At 39.4% G+C, this 14,146-nt stretch overlaps 2 protein-coding genes across 2 annotated transcripts; both read right to left on the reverse strand.

The window, feature by feature from the left end:
- Positions 1-6,300: 6,300 nt before the first annotated feature.
- Positions 6,301-9,255, reverse strand: LOC106410331 (argininosuccinate synthase, chloroplastic). The gene is made up of 10 exons (XM_013850825.3): positions 9,015-9,255; positions 8,751-8,806; positions 8,571-8,640; positions 8,276-8,417; positions 8,111-8,159; positions 7,832-8,014; positions 7,666-7,740; positions 7,394-7,579; positions 7,210-7,298; positions 6,301-7,029 (listed from the first exon to the last, which is right to left on the reverse strand). The coding sequence occupies exons 1-10, from the start codon at positions 9,085-9,087 to the stop codon at positions 6,477-6,479; spliced, it is 1,476 nt and encodes a 491-aa protein (XP_013706279.2). The 5' UTR covers positions 9,088-9,255; the 3' UTR covers positions 6,301-6,476.
- Positions 9,256-9,521: 266 nt separating this feature from the next.
- LOC106410330 (conserved oligomeric Golgi complex subunit 2) lies at positions 9,522-13,877 on the reverse strand. Its single transcript, XM_013850824.3, has 12 exons — positions 13,308-13,877; positions 12,963-13,163; positions 12,126-12,459; positions 11,853-12,014; positions 11,578-11,677; positions 11,277-11,492; positions 11,084-11,189; positions 10,687-10,887; positions 10,405-10,509; positions 10,200-10,325; positions 9,906-10,040; positions 9,522-9,799 (listed from the first exon to the last, which is right to left on the reverse strand). The coding sequence occupies exons 1-12, from the start codon at positions 13,779-13,781 to the stop codon at positions 9,686-9,688; spliced, it is 2,274 nt and encodes a 757-aa protein (XP_013706278.2). The 5' UTR covers positions 13,782-13,877; the 3' UTR covers positions 9,522-9,685.
- Positions 13,878-14,146: the final 269 nt, after the last annotated feature.

Here is a 14,146-nt window from a genome sequence, read left to right on the forward strand (position 1 = left end):
CCTTACAAGTAGGTGATCTTGACACTGCGAAATCTGTTTGGGACGCTATAAAAGCGCGCCATGTTGGAGCTGAGCGTGTGCGTGAAGCAAGGTTGCAAACCTTGATGGCCGAATTTGATAGAATCAAGATGAAAGATGGAGATACAATCGATACGTTTGTTGGAAAGCTATCAGAGATAACCTCAAAATCAGCATCATTGGGAGAAATAAATGAAGAACCAAAGCTTGTGAAAAAATTCTTAAAAAGCTTGCCAAGGAAAAAATATATACATATAGTTGCTTCTCTTGAGCAAGTTCTTGATCTCAATATTACAAGCTTCGAGGATATTGTTGGTAGATTAAAGGCATACGAAGAGAGAGTTACTGAGGAGGAAGAAGAAGACTCGCAGGATGATTCCGGGAAGTTGATGTATGCTAATACGGATTCATCGAGTCAAGAAGGTCCTAACAATTCAAACTACTGCGGTCGTGGTCGAGGTCGCTCTAACTGGAGAGGTCGAGGCCGTGGACGCTATGGAGGGTTTCAGCAACAACGAGAAGCTTACAGACAAAGTCGTGGAGGAGATGCTTCTCATATTACATGTTTTCGATGTGATAAACTTGGACACTACGTTCAGGACTGTCCGGACCTGAAGTTAAAATTTCAAGAAACAATTGACAAAAAGGAAGAAGATACGATTGAAGCCGATGCCTTAATGATGAATGAAATTGTTTTCTTGAATGAAAGGAACTTGAATCCTAACCAGTTTGAGACCGAATCAGACTCTAAAGATACATGGTATCTTGACAATGGCGCCAGCAATCACATGAGTGGCAATCGCTTATTTTTTTACGAACTTGATGATACCATTACCGGCCAAGTACGATTTGGAGATGATTCAAGGGTTAATATCTTGGGAAAAGGATCAGTTCGTTTTATAATCAAAGGAGGAGAGAAAAGGAACCTCAACAATGTGTATTATATACCGGCATTACGGAGTAATATAGTCAGTTTGGGGCAAGCAACGAAGATAGGCTGTGAAGTAAGAATGAAAGGTGATACGTTGATGCTATTTGACAAGAGTGGTACGTTGATGATTCATACGACGGCAAAGAACCGGCTTTACAAGGTCTCACTACAAGTTGACGCCTTACGTTGCCTTCAGATCAAAGGCACGTCAAACTCTTCCTTGTGGCACGCAAGACTGGGTCATATCAGTCGAGATACAATAAAGATGATGGTTAAGAAGGACATTGTCGTCGGTGTATCTGATGACAATCACATCTCAGAAACATGCGTTTCGTGCTTGAAGGGAAAACAAACTAGGAAACCGTTTCCTCAAGCAACACCTTATAGAGCCGCTAAACCTCTTGAGCTGGTACATGCGGATCTTTGCGGACCCATCACACCTCCAACACCGGCACACAAAAGGTATATCTTCGTGCTCATTGATGATCACTCACGGTACATGTGGACAGTGCTACTAAAGGAGAAAAGCGAAGCATTTGAAAAATTTAAGCGGTTCAAATTACTTGCCGAACAAGAAACTCAAACAGAGTTGAAAACTCTTCGAACAGATAGGGGAGGTGAGCTTGTCTCTCTCGAATTTCAGAGCTTCTGTGATAAAGACGGCATCAAGCGACAACTCACGGCACCATACACGCCACAACAGAATGGGGTAGTGGAACGGCGTAATCGAACTTTGTTAGAGATGACAAGGAGTATGTTAAAACATATGAACATGCCAAACTTCCTGTGGAGAGAAACAATAAGACACACTACCTATCTCATAAATAGGGTAGCTACAAGGTCGTTGGAGGGAAGTACTCCATATGGAGCGTTGAAGCTGCGAAAACCGAATCTCTCGTACTTAAAGTGTTCGGATGTGTGTGTTATGCTAAAACGGACACGGTCGGTAGAAAGAAATTGGATCGAGCCAGGGTCAAAGGCATATCGTCTCATCGACCCAGATAGCAAATGAATTATTGTAAGTCGCGACGTTGTGTTCGATGAAGAAAAGGAATGGAGATGGAATGATAAAGGGAAAGCAAAGGTGAGTGAACGTGAGGAATTCGAGATGAACTTGCGACGTCTAACCAACAGGACTATAGAAGGAGAGGCAACAATTGAGGTAAGCGAGAATGAGAGTGATGATGACGAGAATATCGAAGCCGAGAATGACTTTGATAATGAAGAAGATGATGTTCAAACGCAACCAAGGAGATCAACGAGGATCTCTGCAAAGCCATCCTATCTCGATGATTACGTTCTATTAGCCGAAGTTGAAAGCGAGCAGCTATTGATGATCCTCAACGATGAACCGTGGGATTTTAATGAGGCCAAAGAGCTAAAGGTTTGGATTGAAGCTTGTAAGGATGAAATCTGTTCTATAGAAAAGAACAAGACGTGGGATCTCGTCGAGTTACCCGCAGGAGTTAAACCTATTGGTTTAAAATGGGTTTTCAAAGTAAAACGCAATGCTGATGGAACCATTAACAGGTATAAGGCTAGATTGGTAGCTAAAGGATATGTCCAAAGACATGGTGTAGACTATGATGAAGTGTTTGCCCCGGTAGCACGTATTGAGACTATTAGGTTGATCATTGCCTTAGCAGGATCACAAGGCTGGGAAGTACACCATCTCGACGTCAAGACGGCGTTTCTTCACGGGGAACTCAAGGAAGAAGTATTCGTAAACCAACCTGAGGGCTTTGTTGTACCTGGTGAAGAACATAAGGTGTATAAGCTTAAAAGGGCCCTTTATGGGTTGCGTCAAGCTCCTAGAGCATGGAACATAAAACTGAATCAGATACTACGTGGTCTAAGCTTCCAGAGATGTTCCAAGGAACCATCCCTTTACCGAAAGGAAACGCAGTAAGAGCTTCTTATTGTGGTGGTTTACGTAGATGATCTACTTGTTACAGGATCTTCTCTTAGAGCTATACTTGAATTCAAGCGAGAGATGGCGATGAAGTTTGAGATGAGTGATCTTGGCAAATTAACATATTACTTGGGAATAGAAGTTCTACAACACAGTGGAGGCATCACACTCAAACAAGATAGGTACGCCTGCAAAATCCTTGAGGAAACTGGTATGAGTTCGTGTAACTCAACTCATGTGCCTATGGAGATGAATGCACAATTCTCAAAGGCGCCAGAGGAAGGAAAGATCGATGAAAAGGCGTATCGCAGAGGCATTGGATGCCTTCGGTATTTACTTCATACTCGTCCCGACTTGTCATTTAGCGTTGGAGTGCTCAGCAGATACATGCAGGAGCCTAAGGAATCACATGGAGCAGCTTTGAAGCAAATCCTTAGGTATCTACGCGGAACTACCTCTCTCGGTTTGTGCTATTCACGCGGTGAAGAAGTGGAACTGGTAGGCTATAGTGACAGCTCGCATAACGTCGACATAGACGATGGTAAGAGAACCTGTGGTCACATATTTTATCTTGGAAGGAGTCCAATCACGTGGTGCTCTACAAAACAGGAGATAGTGGCGTTGTCTTCATGCGAAGCTGAGTTTATGGCAACAACTGAGGCAGCTAAACAAGCTATTTGGCTCCAAGAACTCCTAATTGAAACAGTCGGCAATAAGAGCAAGCAAGTAGTTATCAAAGTTGACAACAAGTCTGCAATTGCTCTCACAAAGAATCATGTGTTTCATGGCCGGAGTAAACATATACATAGACGGTTTCATTTTATAAGAGAATGCGTTGAAAAGGAGCAAGTGGAAGTCGAACATGTTCCGGGTAATGAACAGAAGGCGGATATTCTTACAAGTCTCTTGGAAGAACAAAGTTTAAAGAAATGAGAGAACTCATTGGAGTTCAAGATGTGTGTGAAGACAAGTTCAAGCTTAAGGGGAAGAATGTTGATAAGCTTGGAGTAGCTTAAAGATAAAGCTATCTAACTAGGAAATAGGAAAGTCCTTTGATAATTAGGGGTATCTAATTATCTTATGTTATGTGAGTTTAGGACTTTATATTTCCTATATAAACCGATGTTAATGTGTGACATTAGGTGTGAGTGATTTGAGAGCTTAAGTTTTGTGAAGTTTCTTGAGCATTAATAAGAGAGTATTCTTATTTGAAGTTTGGTCTTTTGATTCTTGAAGTTGTGATTCTAAATAAACACATTGTTTGAGGTACTTGTTCTCTCATATGCAAAGTACGAAATTTGTTGCTGGTCTTATATTTGTCCATATGCTTTTATATCTTTCCAGGTTGTCCGTGATGCGAGCAGGTCCTGTCCGCTTGTTTTGTTTCTGAAAGATGCTGAGAAGTTTGTTGCCGGAAATTCCGGTTTATACACTGCGTTTCAACGGGGCCTTGAACATCTCCCAGAAAACGTTATTGTGATCTGTTCACATACACACTCTGATAATCCCAAGGAGGAGGTATATTTCTGCCACATACACACTTTGATAAATCATTAGTCCCGAGAATACTGAAAAGAAGTGTGATTCCTGTTTTCTATTGGGTGGGACTAATTTTACCTTTGATTGATGTTCCCAGGATACTGGACGACAACCCCCAGTGTCAACGAAACGTCTACCTCTGCTCCTGGAGGGTACAGTAAATTTTTACAATTTTTATTTTAAATTTTTAATATTTTTTTCTATTTTTTTAAGTTGTGAATTATATTATGTTAAAGTTGTGATTTGTATATTATTTTATTCTTCAATTTGAGTTTTTGTATGTGAGTGTATTTTATTACATTGATTTCAAAAATCTTATGGGTATAGATGATATTCTCAAAGTTGAGTACTATGAGTAAAAACAAAGAAAAATTACATCCCAATAACAATAGATTTTAATGGAATCTTAAAATCAATGAAAACTAAACTTTTCCAATAACAAAGGATTTTGAGTGGAATTTAAAAATCATCACTCCAATAACAATGAATTCTATTTAGATTTTAAAAATGCACAAACCAATAACAATGGAATCTCAAAATTTAATAACTCCTCTAGAATTTTTTGCCCAATAACCCTCTTTAAATTATGATTTTCTTTTACTCAAAAGTCTTCTCTCCTTTAGAATTAGGTGTTAGAAATATATAAAGCAATGTCCTGTTTTGACATGTACTTAACCAGTCCGATCTTTTTCTTCTCTACGCAGCCTTTACATAAAGGTATCCTTCTATACAGACCGCCTGGAAACTACCCTTGCAAGAGCAGAGGCAGTGGAAGCTGATGCCAACTTAATCACTATCTCCATGTCAAGCATTACATCATCTAATAAGGTAATATCTGATCAAATCGACTCGATTCATCTCCGTAGCATCAATTCTAGAGCAAATCGGAAGTTCCGAGAGATGTAGAATCAAGTCATGTCAACGTCAGAGCCAGAGAACGGTAGCGATACTTCCAATAATTCCGGCTATTTTAGCAGCTCCGATAATACTGACTCAATTAGGATAAGTCTAGAATTTGAGATTAAATTATCAAATTTTAAAAATATTTAATACACTTCTTACACTTTAGAATTTGGGTCATTTGATTGTAATGTCTGTTTTTCATGATTCATTTTGATCTTTTAATCTAATTGAACTACTTTTAGTTTGATCTGATCATAATCTGTGCATAATAAATTGATCTTTTAACCTAATTGAACTACTTTTAATTTGATCATAATCAAAACTACTAAACTCATATAATATTTTTACTGTCTTGTAGGTTGACAGCATGTTGGGCCGAAGAGAGAACCCAGGTGAACATGAGGCAACACTTGAAAAAAAAACGCCTTCATGAAACATTGGGCTGGTCTATTGAAAAAAGAGAAGGAATGTGTTCTGGTTATTGCAGCCACAACTTGACCTTTTGACCTTGACGAGGCTGTCACTGGACACTTTTGCCGTAGGTAAGTTCCCTTGTGGACTATAAATCTCGTTAATTATTTCTTTGTCAAAATTGATTGTAGGTTGTGATATTAACCTACTGTGTAGGTTTCTGGTGGAACTAGATCACAGATACTAAAGGTTATATTGCGGAAAACAACCTTATCTGATGATGTTAATCTGGTTCGACTTGCTAGTATGGCTAATGAATATTCTGGAAAGGATCTTAAGGTCAAATTCCTTTTTATCCTTTGTTATGATGTCTCTGCCAAAGTAATACTCATATATATATTCTCTTTTTGTTTGTGCAGGAGCTATGTGTTACTGCCTCCAACTTTTTACATTTTTTTACACTTTTACTTAATTTATTTTATTCATTTTAAAAAACATATAAATTAATCACTTGTGATTGATATTCTTTCTAGTTTAAATAGTGATAAGCTGTGATTAGAGATTAATTCAACCGTAAGGTTCATCATTCACAGTAACACATTATTCGATTTATTGAGTTTCTCCAAAACGAAAACAAAGTGAAGAAAGAACACACAATTATTCCAAACAGAAGCTGAAGCTAAAACGCATCAAATCTTGAACACAACCAAGGGAGTGATCATCAAATGTCATGCAAATAAACTAATGGTGAAACCCTTCTTTCTAGATGCCTTTCTCAAGCATTGCTCTAACTCTCATAGGCAACCCGTAAAGACGAATGAACCCAGCTGCATCAGCTTGGTTGTAAATCTCACTCCCTTCAAACGAAGATATGTCCTGTCTGTACAGACTGTTCGGACTCTTACGCCCTGTAACCGACACAGATCCTTTGTACAGCTTCAGTGTTACGGATCCCGTGGTTTTCTCAGTTAACTTCTCCATGAAAGCGTCCATGGACTCCTTAAGCGGATCAAACCATCTTCCTGCATAGACCATCTCTGCGTACTTCAGTGCTAATGAGTCTTTCACTTGAATGCTCTCTCTGTCTAACGTGAGGGACTCTAATTCCTGCACAGCTGCGAACAGGATGGTGCCTCCTGGTGTTTCATAGACACCTCGTGACTTCATCCCGACGAGACGATTCTCCACCATGTCGATCCGGCCAATGCCGTGTTTCCCTCCTATTGTGTTGAGCTCGGAGAGAAGGGTGGCTGGAGAGAGAGCCTTCCCGTTGAGTGCCACTGGAAGTCCAGATTCTATCCCGATCTCAATGTATCTGTTAAGAGTAACAACATCATTCAAGTAACCACAAGTTATGATGCCAAGTGTAAAATCCGTACTATTGGTATATAAACTTCCTTCTACAGCTAACACAGCTCAACAAATCTACAATGCCCTAGACTCACAAAAGAACTAATCAAAATATCAAGCAGAGCTTTAGAGGAAGGCAACTTACTCAGGCTGATCAGGGGCATCTTCGGGATCTACACTCATCATGTACATATCTTTCTTGGGCTCGTTTGCTGGATCTTCCAATATATCACCCTTTCAACAATAAAGATGTTCAGTATCAGAGACAAGCACGTACGTATCAAAATTTGTATACAAAAGGGAATGTATATGACTTTTGTTTTTTTTACCTCATGACTAAGGTGCCAGAGGTTCCTGTCTCGGCTGTAAATAGATTTCTTTGTCACGGGGACAGGAACGTTATGCTTCTTCGCGTACTCAATAGCGTCTTCTCTGCCTTGGATTTCCCATTCTCTCCAAGGTGCCACAACTTTAAGTTCAGGGTTCAGCGAAAAGAAGGTGAGCTCAAACCGAACCTGGTCAACCAATCAAAAGAAGAAGAAAAAAAAGTAATGTGAGAATCCATAAGTGTGTTTTATAGCAAGAGAATCCAAGTACTTGCCTGGTCATTTCCTTTGCCAGTACACCCATGTGCAACGGCATCAGCTCCAACCTCTGCTGCTACATCTACCATGGCCTAAATCATTTAGAAGTTTGTATCAGAGTTATGTTAAAATATTTGTGGTTCCTTCAGAGCATAATCATATAAAACCTGTGGAAATGTTTACCTTAGCAATGACAGGTCGAGCCATGGAAGTACCAAGCAAGTATTTTCGTTCATAGATAGCACCAGCTCTAAGACAAGGGAATATGTAATCTTTCACAAACTCCTCTGTGAGGTCCTTAACGACCAGCTGAGAAGCGCCACTAGCTTTAGCCTTTTGTTCCAAACCCTCCAACTCTTTTATACCCTTCGTATCAAAAAGCATTTAGAGGTTGAGAAGGCATACATACGCGGAATGCTACAAAAAAAAAAAAAAAAATAGTTGGGAGTAATGTAAGAGTACCTGACCAACATCTGCGGTGAAACACACAACTTCACAGCCATAGTTCTCCCTACAGAACAAACACTTCAATGTAAGATTAGTGCACATATATATATATAAAAACTGATTGTTTCAAAACCAGCGGATGACGATGAAATGAACTGGAGAGAAAGGAAAGAAACATACTTGAGCCATGGCACGATGACGGAGGTGTCTAAGCCTCCACTGTAAGCAAGAACGACTTTTTTCAGCTTGCCACGGAGCCCGGCTTCCTTTGAATCAGCAGACACGACAGTTTGTCCATCACCGGAGAGAACAGCTCGAATTGCTGTTGCAATATTCAAGACCACAAAGTGTTAAATAATAACGGAAATAACATTGAGGCTGGCTACTCAATCGAATACAATATAATTTGATCAGGCAAACAAAGATGATGATTTATTAAAGGAAAAGGGCAGATTCAGTGTAATGCTAACTTCACCTTGACTCTTGCTGCCGCGGGTTAGGGGAACATGAGCATTGCCAGAGAGCTGGCTTCGTTTCACAGATAACTGCCATTCAGTCAAAGCAAATAGAGAGACAGAGGTCGTGTATGATTTTAGATACATGATTCATCTTTTAATAAGCATATATGATATATATCAATTCGAATTGAGGATACCTCTTGAAACAGAGAAATGGTTCTTAGAGAAGCTACATTTTGACATCTTAAGCTACCTGCGCACAAACATATATCAATTGACATTTCCATTATAACCTGTTGAACCATATCAGAGATCAACAACACAGACACACATTTGGAATGCTCTCGGATTACAATAGACAATAACAAACGGTAATTTTCAGAAGAAAAAAAAATACAAGATTGGTACATAGATAAACAAGGGAACTGAAAACAGAGTTGGAGGGCATATAGATAACCAACCATTTAGGGAGCTTCGAAGCGCGAGAGAGGCTGACGAAGAAGAAGGAAACGAAGTCGCCGAGATTTCAGCCATGTCAGAAAATTATTTCTGGGTTTTTTTGCTTTACTGTCTGCGTTGTGTGTTATTAACAGTGAGGTTCGGTCTTGGTGGCTCTTGTTTTAAGTGGTAAGATTGTCAACAGGGTCCACCTCCTCTAGGGTTTTGACTCCCCATATCTGTTTTTCATTTCTATATCTTTTTTTATTTCACATGTTTTTCATTTCTCAATTATATAATATGCTTGATAAATATTTTGAACCTGTGTATTAATATTATCACATGCTTTCATTACTACAGTACATGTGTAAAATCATTTTTTTTTTTTATCTTTTTTTGGTTTGGGGGCACATGTATACTGTTTAAATTTATAATATCTTTTCGTTCACACTTCACACTTATTTAGTTATTTTGGCGTCAATAATTCAGTTTAACATGAACAAATACTAATTTTCAAGATTACTAAAGTGTCAGCTACTATACCAAATACTTTGATTGATCATAATAAAGATAGGTTATGCAAACAAACACAAACGAAATATAAAACAACAATCAAAAGAAAAGACTTCCTATTATTATTGCAAGATGTATGAAACCGTTAATGTTGGATGAAAGAAAATTCCGTGTGAGTTTCTCAAACACTGATTGTGTTCTGCCTATCCGCAGGTGCAACGCATTGCCAGAGGGAACAGTAAACCGGGATTTCTGCCGGTTTTAGCCCCAAAGCAGAGATGTTTCGGCCATACTCCTGGTAATAGAGATATTAACCGATGATGTTACACTTCTTTCTAAATCTAATACTTCCAGATATTTAGTACTACTTACTTAACACAGTGAATCATGTGAAGGGTTACCTGAGTATCAAGGAATAACTGCATACACATCTTGTCTGTTTCAGATACATTGTCGTCAGAGACACCTGATGCTGCACCTGCTCTTTTCTGTGCCTTTCGTCGGAATTGCTGAAGCGATGACTCTGTTCTTCTCGCCTGTAACATATTTACTATAATCACTCTTTTCCCACGCATAAACTACTGATATATCTAAACCAATACCAGACTGAAACGATACTGAAAAGATGAGTATTTGACAGAACAGAGTTTCTTTCATTGATAATCCTAGTCAAGTGTTTAAAACAAAATACTTACCACGCTAACAACTTCGTCAGCTAATTCGTAATACCGCCTGGTAATTTCAGTGACAGTTCGAAGCAGTAACTCTTCCCTTGTTGCCTGCGTCAAGTACCGTGTAGCCTTTTCTCCCTCCAAAAAGGCCTATTAATAGACAAGGTGCAGGGTGCAATCAAGTAACTATGAACGTTCTTAAAATCGTAACCCAAAAGGGAATCAATACCTTTACATGACGCAATATGCCAACGACATATGGTGAATGCCTGACCGGCGGTGGTTTATTAGTCAACCTATATGTTGCCGTTATTCCCTTGACCTGCCTTAGGTCCTATAAAATAAATGAAAGCATTTACCATATATGATACTTGGAGAATAACATTCACCTATTCAGCTTTAAATTAAACTATAGTCAACAGTATTCTTGTAAGTGATCATTAAGGCCGTCAACCCAATCTTGAAGCGCATAAAATTAAACAATGGACCTAATGTATCTTCAGGGCTTTACCTCAACAGATTTATCAACAATGATTTCAATAATTGTGTTGGTAAGTGAAGGTAGCACTTCCTTTAATTTATCTCCACCCTGTAGTATGCTCATCCTCACCACATCACGAACTTCAGTGGAGCATGAAGATATGTATTGTGATATATGTTTAAGGTAATCGCCACAAACTTCTGAGGCTAGATAATTTACATCATGTATAACCTGCAAGGAAGGAGATGTATCAATATTCCACATCAGTTTTTGTCACTCTTATTATATAATTAAGGTTACAAAACATGGACGCAGCTTTTAAGTTGTCCCACATTACACAACTTTAGCTGATTCAATAAACACGAGATAGTAGAGATCCGAATATCACAGAAGCTAAGTCACAATCCAGATAAAAAAAGTGACTTACATATACAAAATCTTCTGCAGAGGCTGAAACTGCCCAGTCACATCCAGGACTCGGACTGGCATTACCCTTTCTAGTATGCAACGCAGATGACACCCAAACACAATATCTACATGTTATTAGCACATTGTCAAAATGAGAACTGAAACCCAAAACCAATAAGCGTGAATAATTTAATAATCAAATTTTATCAAACCTCGAAAGAAGCTGCAAGGTCAATCGAAGAAATTTATCAGCAGCGGAGAAAACAAGAACATCTTCTTTCCAACATGACCGCAAGCTTTCCAACAGAGTAGCGCTCTGTCTGAGCATTAAGTTGGGAAAACTCTGTTTATCTAAATCAGAATCCTTAATGAAAACCAGAGAAGAAGAAGTAAGAGCAGAATCCAAGGCTCCAGCTATCTCCTGAAACCTGAAATTATATATTTTCGAGTTAGAGAAGCTGAGACACCACTAATCTAACAGTAAGTCAACCATCTATGGTATATCTCCAATACCTCAGTGAAAAGTATACTCCCACATTCCATTGCTTCATGAATTCGATACATACTGCTTCAGTTCGAAACTTGGTGACAGCGAACCTTGACGGACAATAACCTTCATAAAAAGTACATGGTGTGACGCTACTGAAAAGTATTCAATAATGTTATCAACTAATATAAAATTATACTATTTGTTTATATAAGACGCATGAAGATTAGTTCACAATGCGTCTTAAATCTGAATAGCCATGAGATCAGGCTCAGAGAAAGATATAGATCAGCTAACCTACCTTCAAGATATGCCAGGAAATCCAAGCTTGCCTTGTAATTTTTCAAGAACTCAGTAGGCCTTCCAGGAGAAAAGGCTCCTGGTTTGACTTTCTGGATTGCCGAAAAAACTTCTTTCAGAATTGAATTTGCCAGAAAATTGAAGACGTGCAAACCCGATTTCTCTGTTTATAGACAAGATACCAAGCAAGGAGTACACCGAGTTATATTATAAAATGATAGGTCCAACTGTGATAACGAACCAGACTGCTATTTCAAAGAGTAGAGCAACTTACCGGTTGAAGATATTTCTATCAGCATTTTACAGTCCTTCGCAATAAAATGCTTGATAAGTTTGTAATCGTTTTCAAGTTCATCTGAACTTCCGGTAGCATCTGCTGATGTTTCAAGTGCAATAGTTTTATGTATAAATGGAGCCACAATCGTTGTACGAAAAATTTCTTCTGCATTCGTGGTGTTATCAATGGCAGCATATGCACGCAGGCAGTTGTAAAGGACGCTTGTGTCGGTGTTGTTTAGCCCGTCAATGAAGCAATGACCCAGGCTAGCATCCAATAACACACTAGCGCTCTGAATCCTCTTCTCCATGTTCTCAACGAAAGGCAGGTTCTGTACTGGCATAAAAGAAAAAAGTAGTGAGCATCATCCATAAGACTTTCTATTGTCTTCTGAGGCTAACAAGTGTAATGAATTTTTTTTTAGAACACCAGAGATTTCACAATGTTTTACCAGGTATCATCTCATTTTACTCAATTTTGTCAGAAATCTTATTAAAGCCAATGAACTCTCCTATCAGCCAAGCCATTTCTCAAGCCCCATAAGCATAACTAGTTTTGATCCCCAGGATACTACTCATGCAGTATATCCAAACCTCTTCCATAATTATCCTATAAGAGACCCAATTTCTTGCCATTCTCGTTATAACTTTGACACTGGTAACGGCTAGGACTGAAAAGAAAAACTTCCTACCATCAATCGTATCAAAATACTCCTGTGTTTACACGTTGTACATTAAAAGGAACAGAGTGCATTGCTAATGTAATCTATGTTTTGTAACGAACAAGGAATTGTGAATTGGCAAAAGAAAAAGAAAGTAAATGCGTGATGGAGACCTGTGCATGAGCCATATAGAACTTGAGCCGATTCATTTCACTAGCTATTCTTTCCAAAAGCATGCTCTGAGTTTCTCTCATGGTAGTGCCATCTTGCTGCGTGGAATTTTCAACGTTCACAGAGCTCCTTCCCAGGGAAACACCATCCTCGTTTTTCCAATCAGAAGGAGCACTCGGTAGAACTTTTATAAGCTTCTCAACCTAAAAATCCCCAAAGAAGATACCTTATTTACGTCAAGCATTGAGATTTCATAACCAACAAGCAATGAAGAAACATCTTTACTCAATACAAACGAAACTACAATGCACAATCATGAATGATCGATCACGAACACAATCATGTACCTTAGATACCACATGAAAAGTATCGAGCAACAACTCCAGAACCTCCCTCGCAGCAGCGGCATCGGATCGCTGCTGCAACCCACTCCTCAGCGCGAAAAGCGCAGCCTCCACGGATCCACGAAACGCAGCGATCTTCTCGCGGATCCCAAGGAGCGGGGCGCGCATGCGGACAACAGCCTCATCGATATCGACGAGCTTGGTGCTCAGGCTCACGAAATCAGCGTAGTCTCGATTGATGAGATCAACGAGCTCGCGGTTGAGGGAGGCGAGGTGTGATCGGAGCTCGGATCGGAGAGTGTCGAAGGGGACGAAGGTGCGGAGCTCTGAGATGTAGGACTCGGAGTCGAAGTCAGGGGAGAGGAAGAGGGAAGGCTTGAACCACAGAGGATGTGAGTCGTAAGGATCGGAGAAGAAGTCTGAGGCGGATCTCGGAGCTGACGATGGCGAAGGAAGCGGAGCGACCAGATCTGACATTTTCGATTCGATGCAGTGTGGGAAGCCTGAGTGATCCCTGAGATGGAGGAGTTATGAGAACTGAGAGGGTTAGTTAGGAAGATAATCCAAGCTTAGGGTGTTTCTACCAAACCAATTGAACCGGTTAAAATGTTAAGTGAGCTACGAAACCAAATATCATAGTCACACACTCAAATCCAGAACACAGAGATGGTGTATTTTCAAACATGAATATTATGACTATAGAAAAAAAGTAAGGAGATTGGTTTATATATTTTGATTGATTTAGAAATTCATATAGCATTTATAAATTCAAGTAAAATATGCAAATCCGGAGGTTTTCCCTCAGATTTGAGTCTTCGTATTTTTAACTAAAAAATCCAAAC

The sequence above is a fragment of the Brassica napus genome, chromosome C7 (genome assembly GCF_020379485.1).
Source record: "Brassica napus cultivar Da-Ae chromosome C7, Da-Ae, whole genome shotgun sequence".
Lineage (NCBI taxonomy): Eukaryota > Viridiplantae > Streptophyta > Magnoliopsida > Brassicales > Brassicaceae > Brassica > Brassica napus.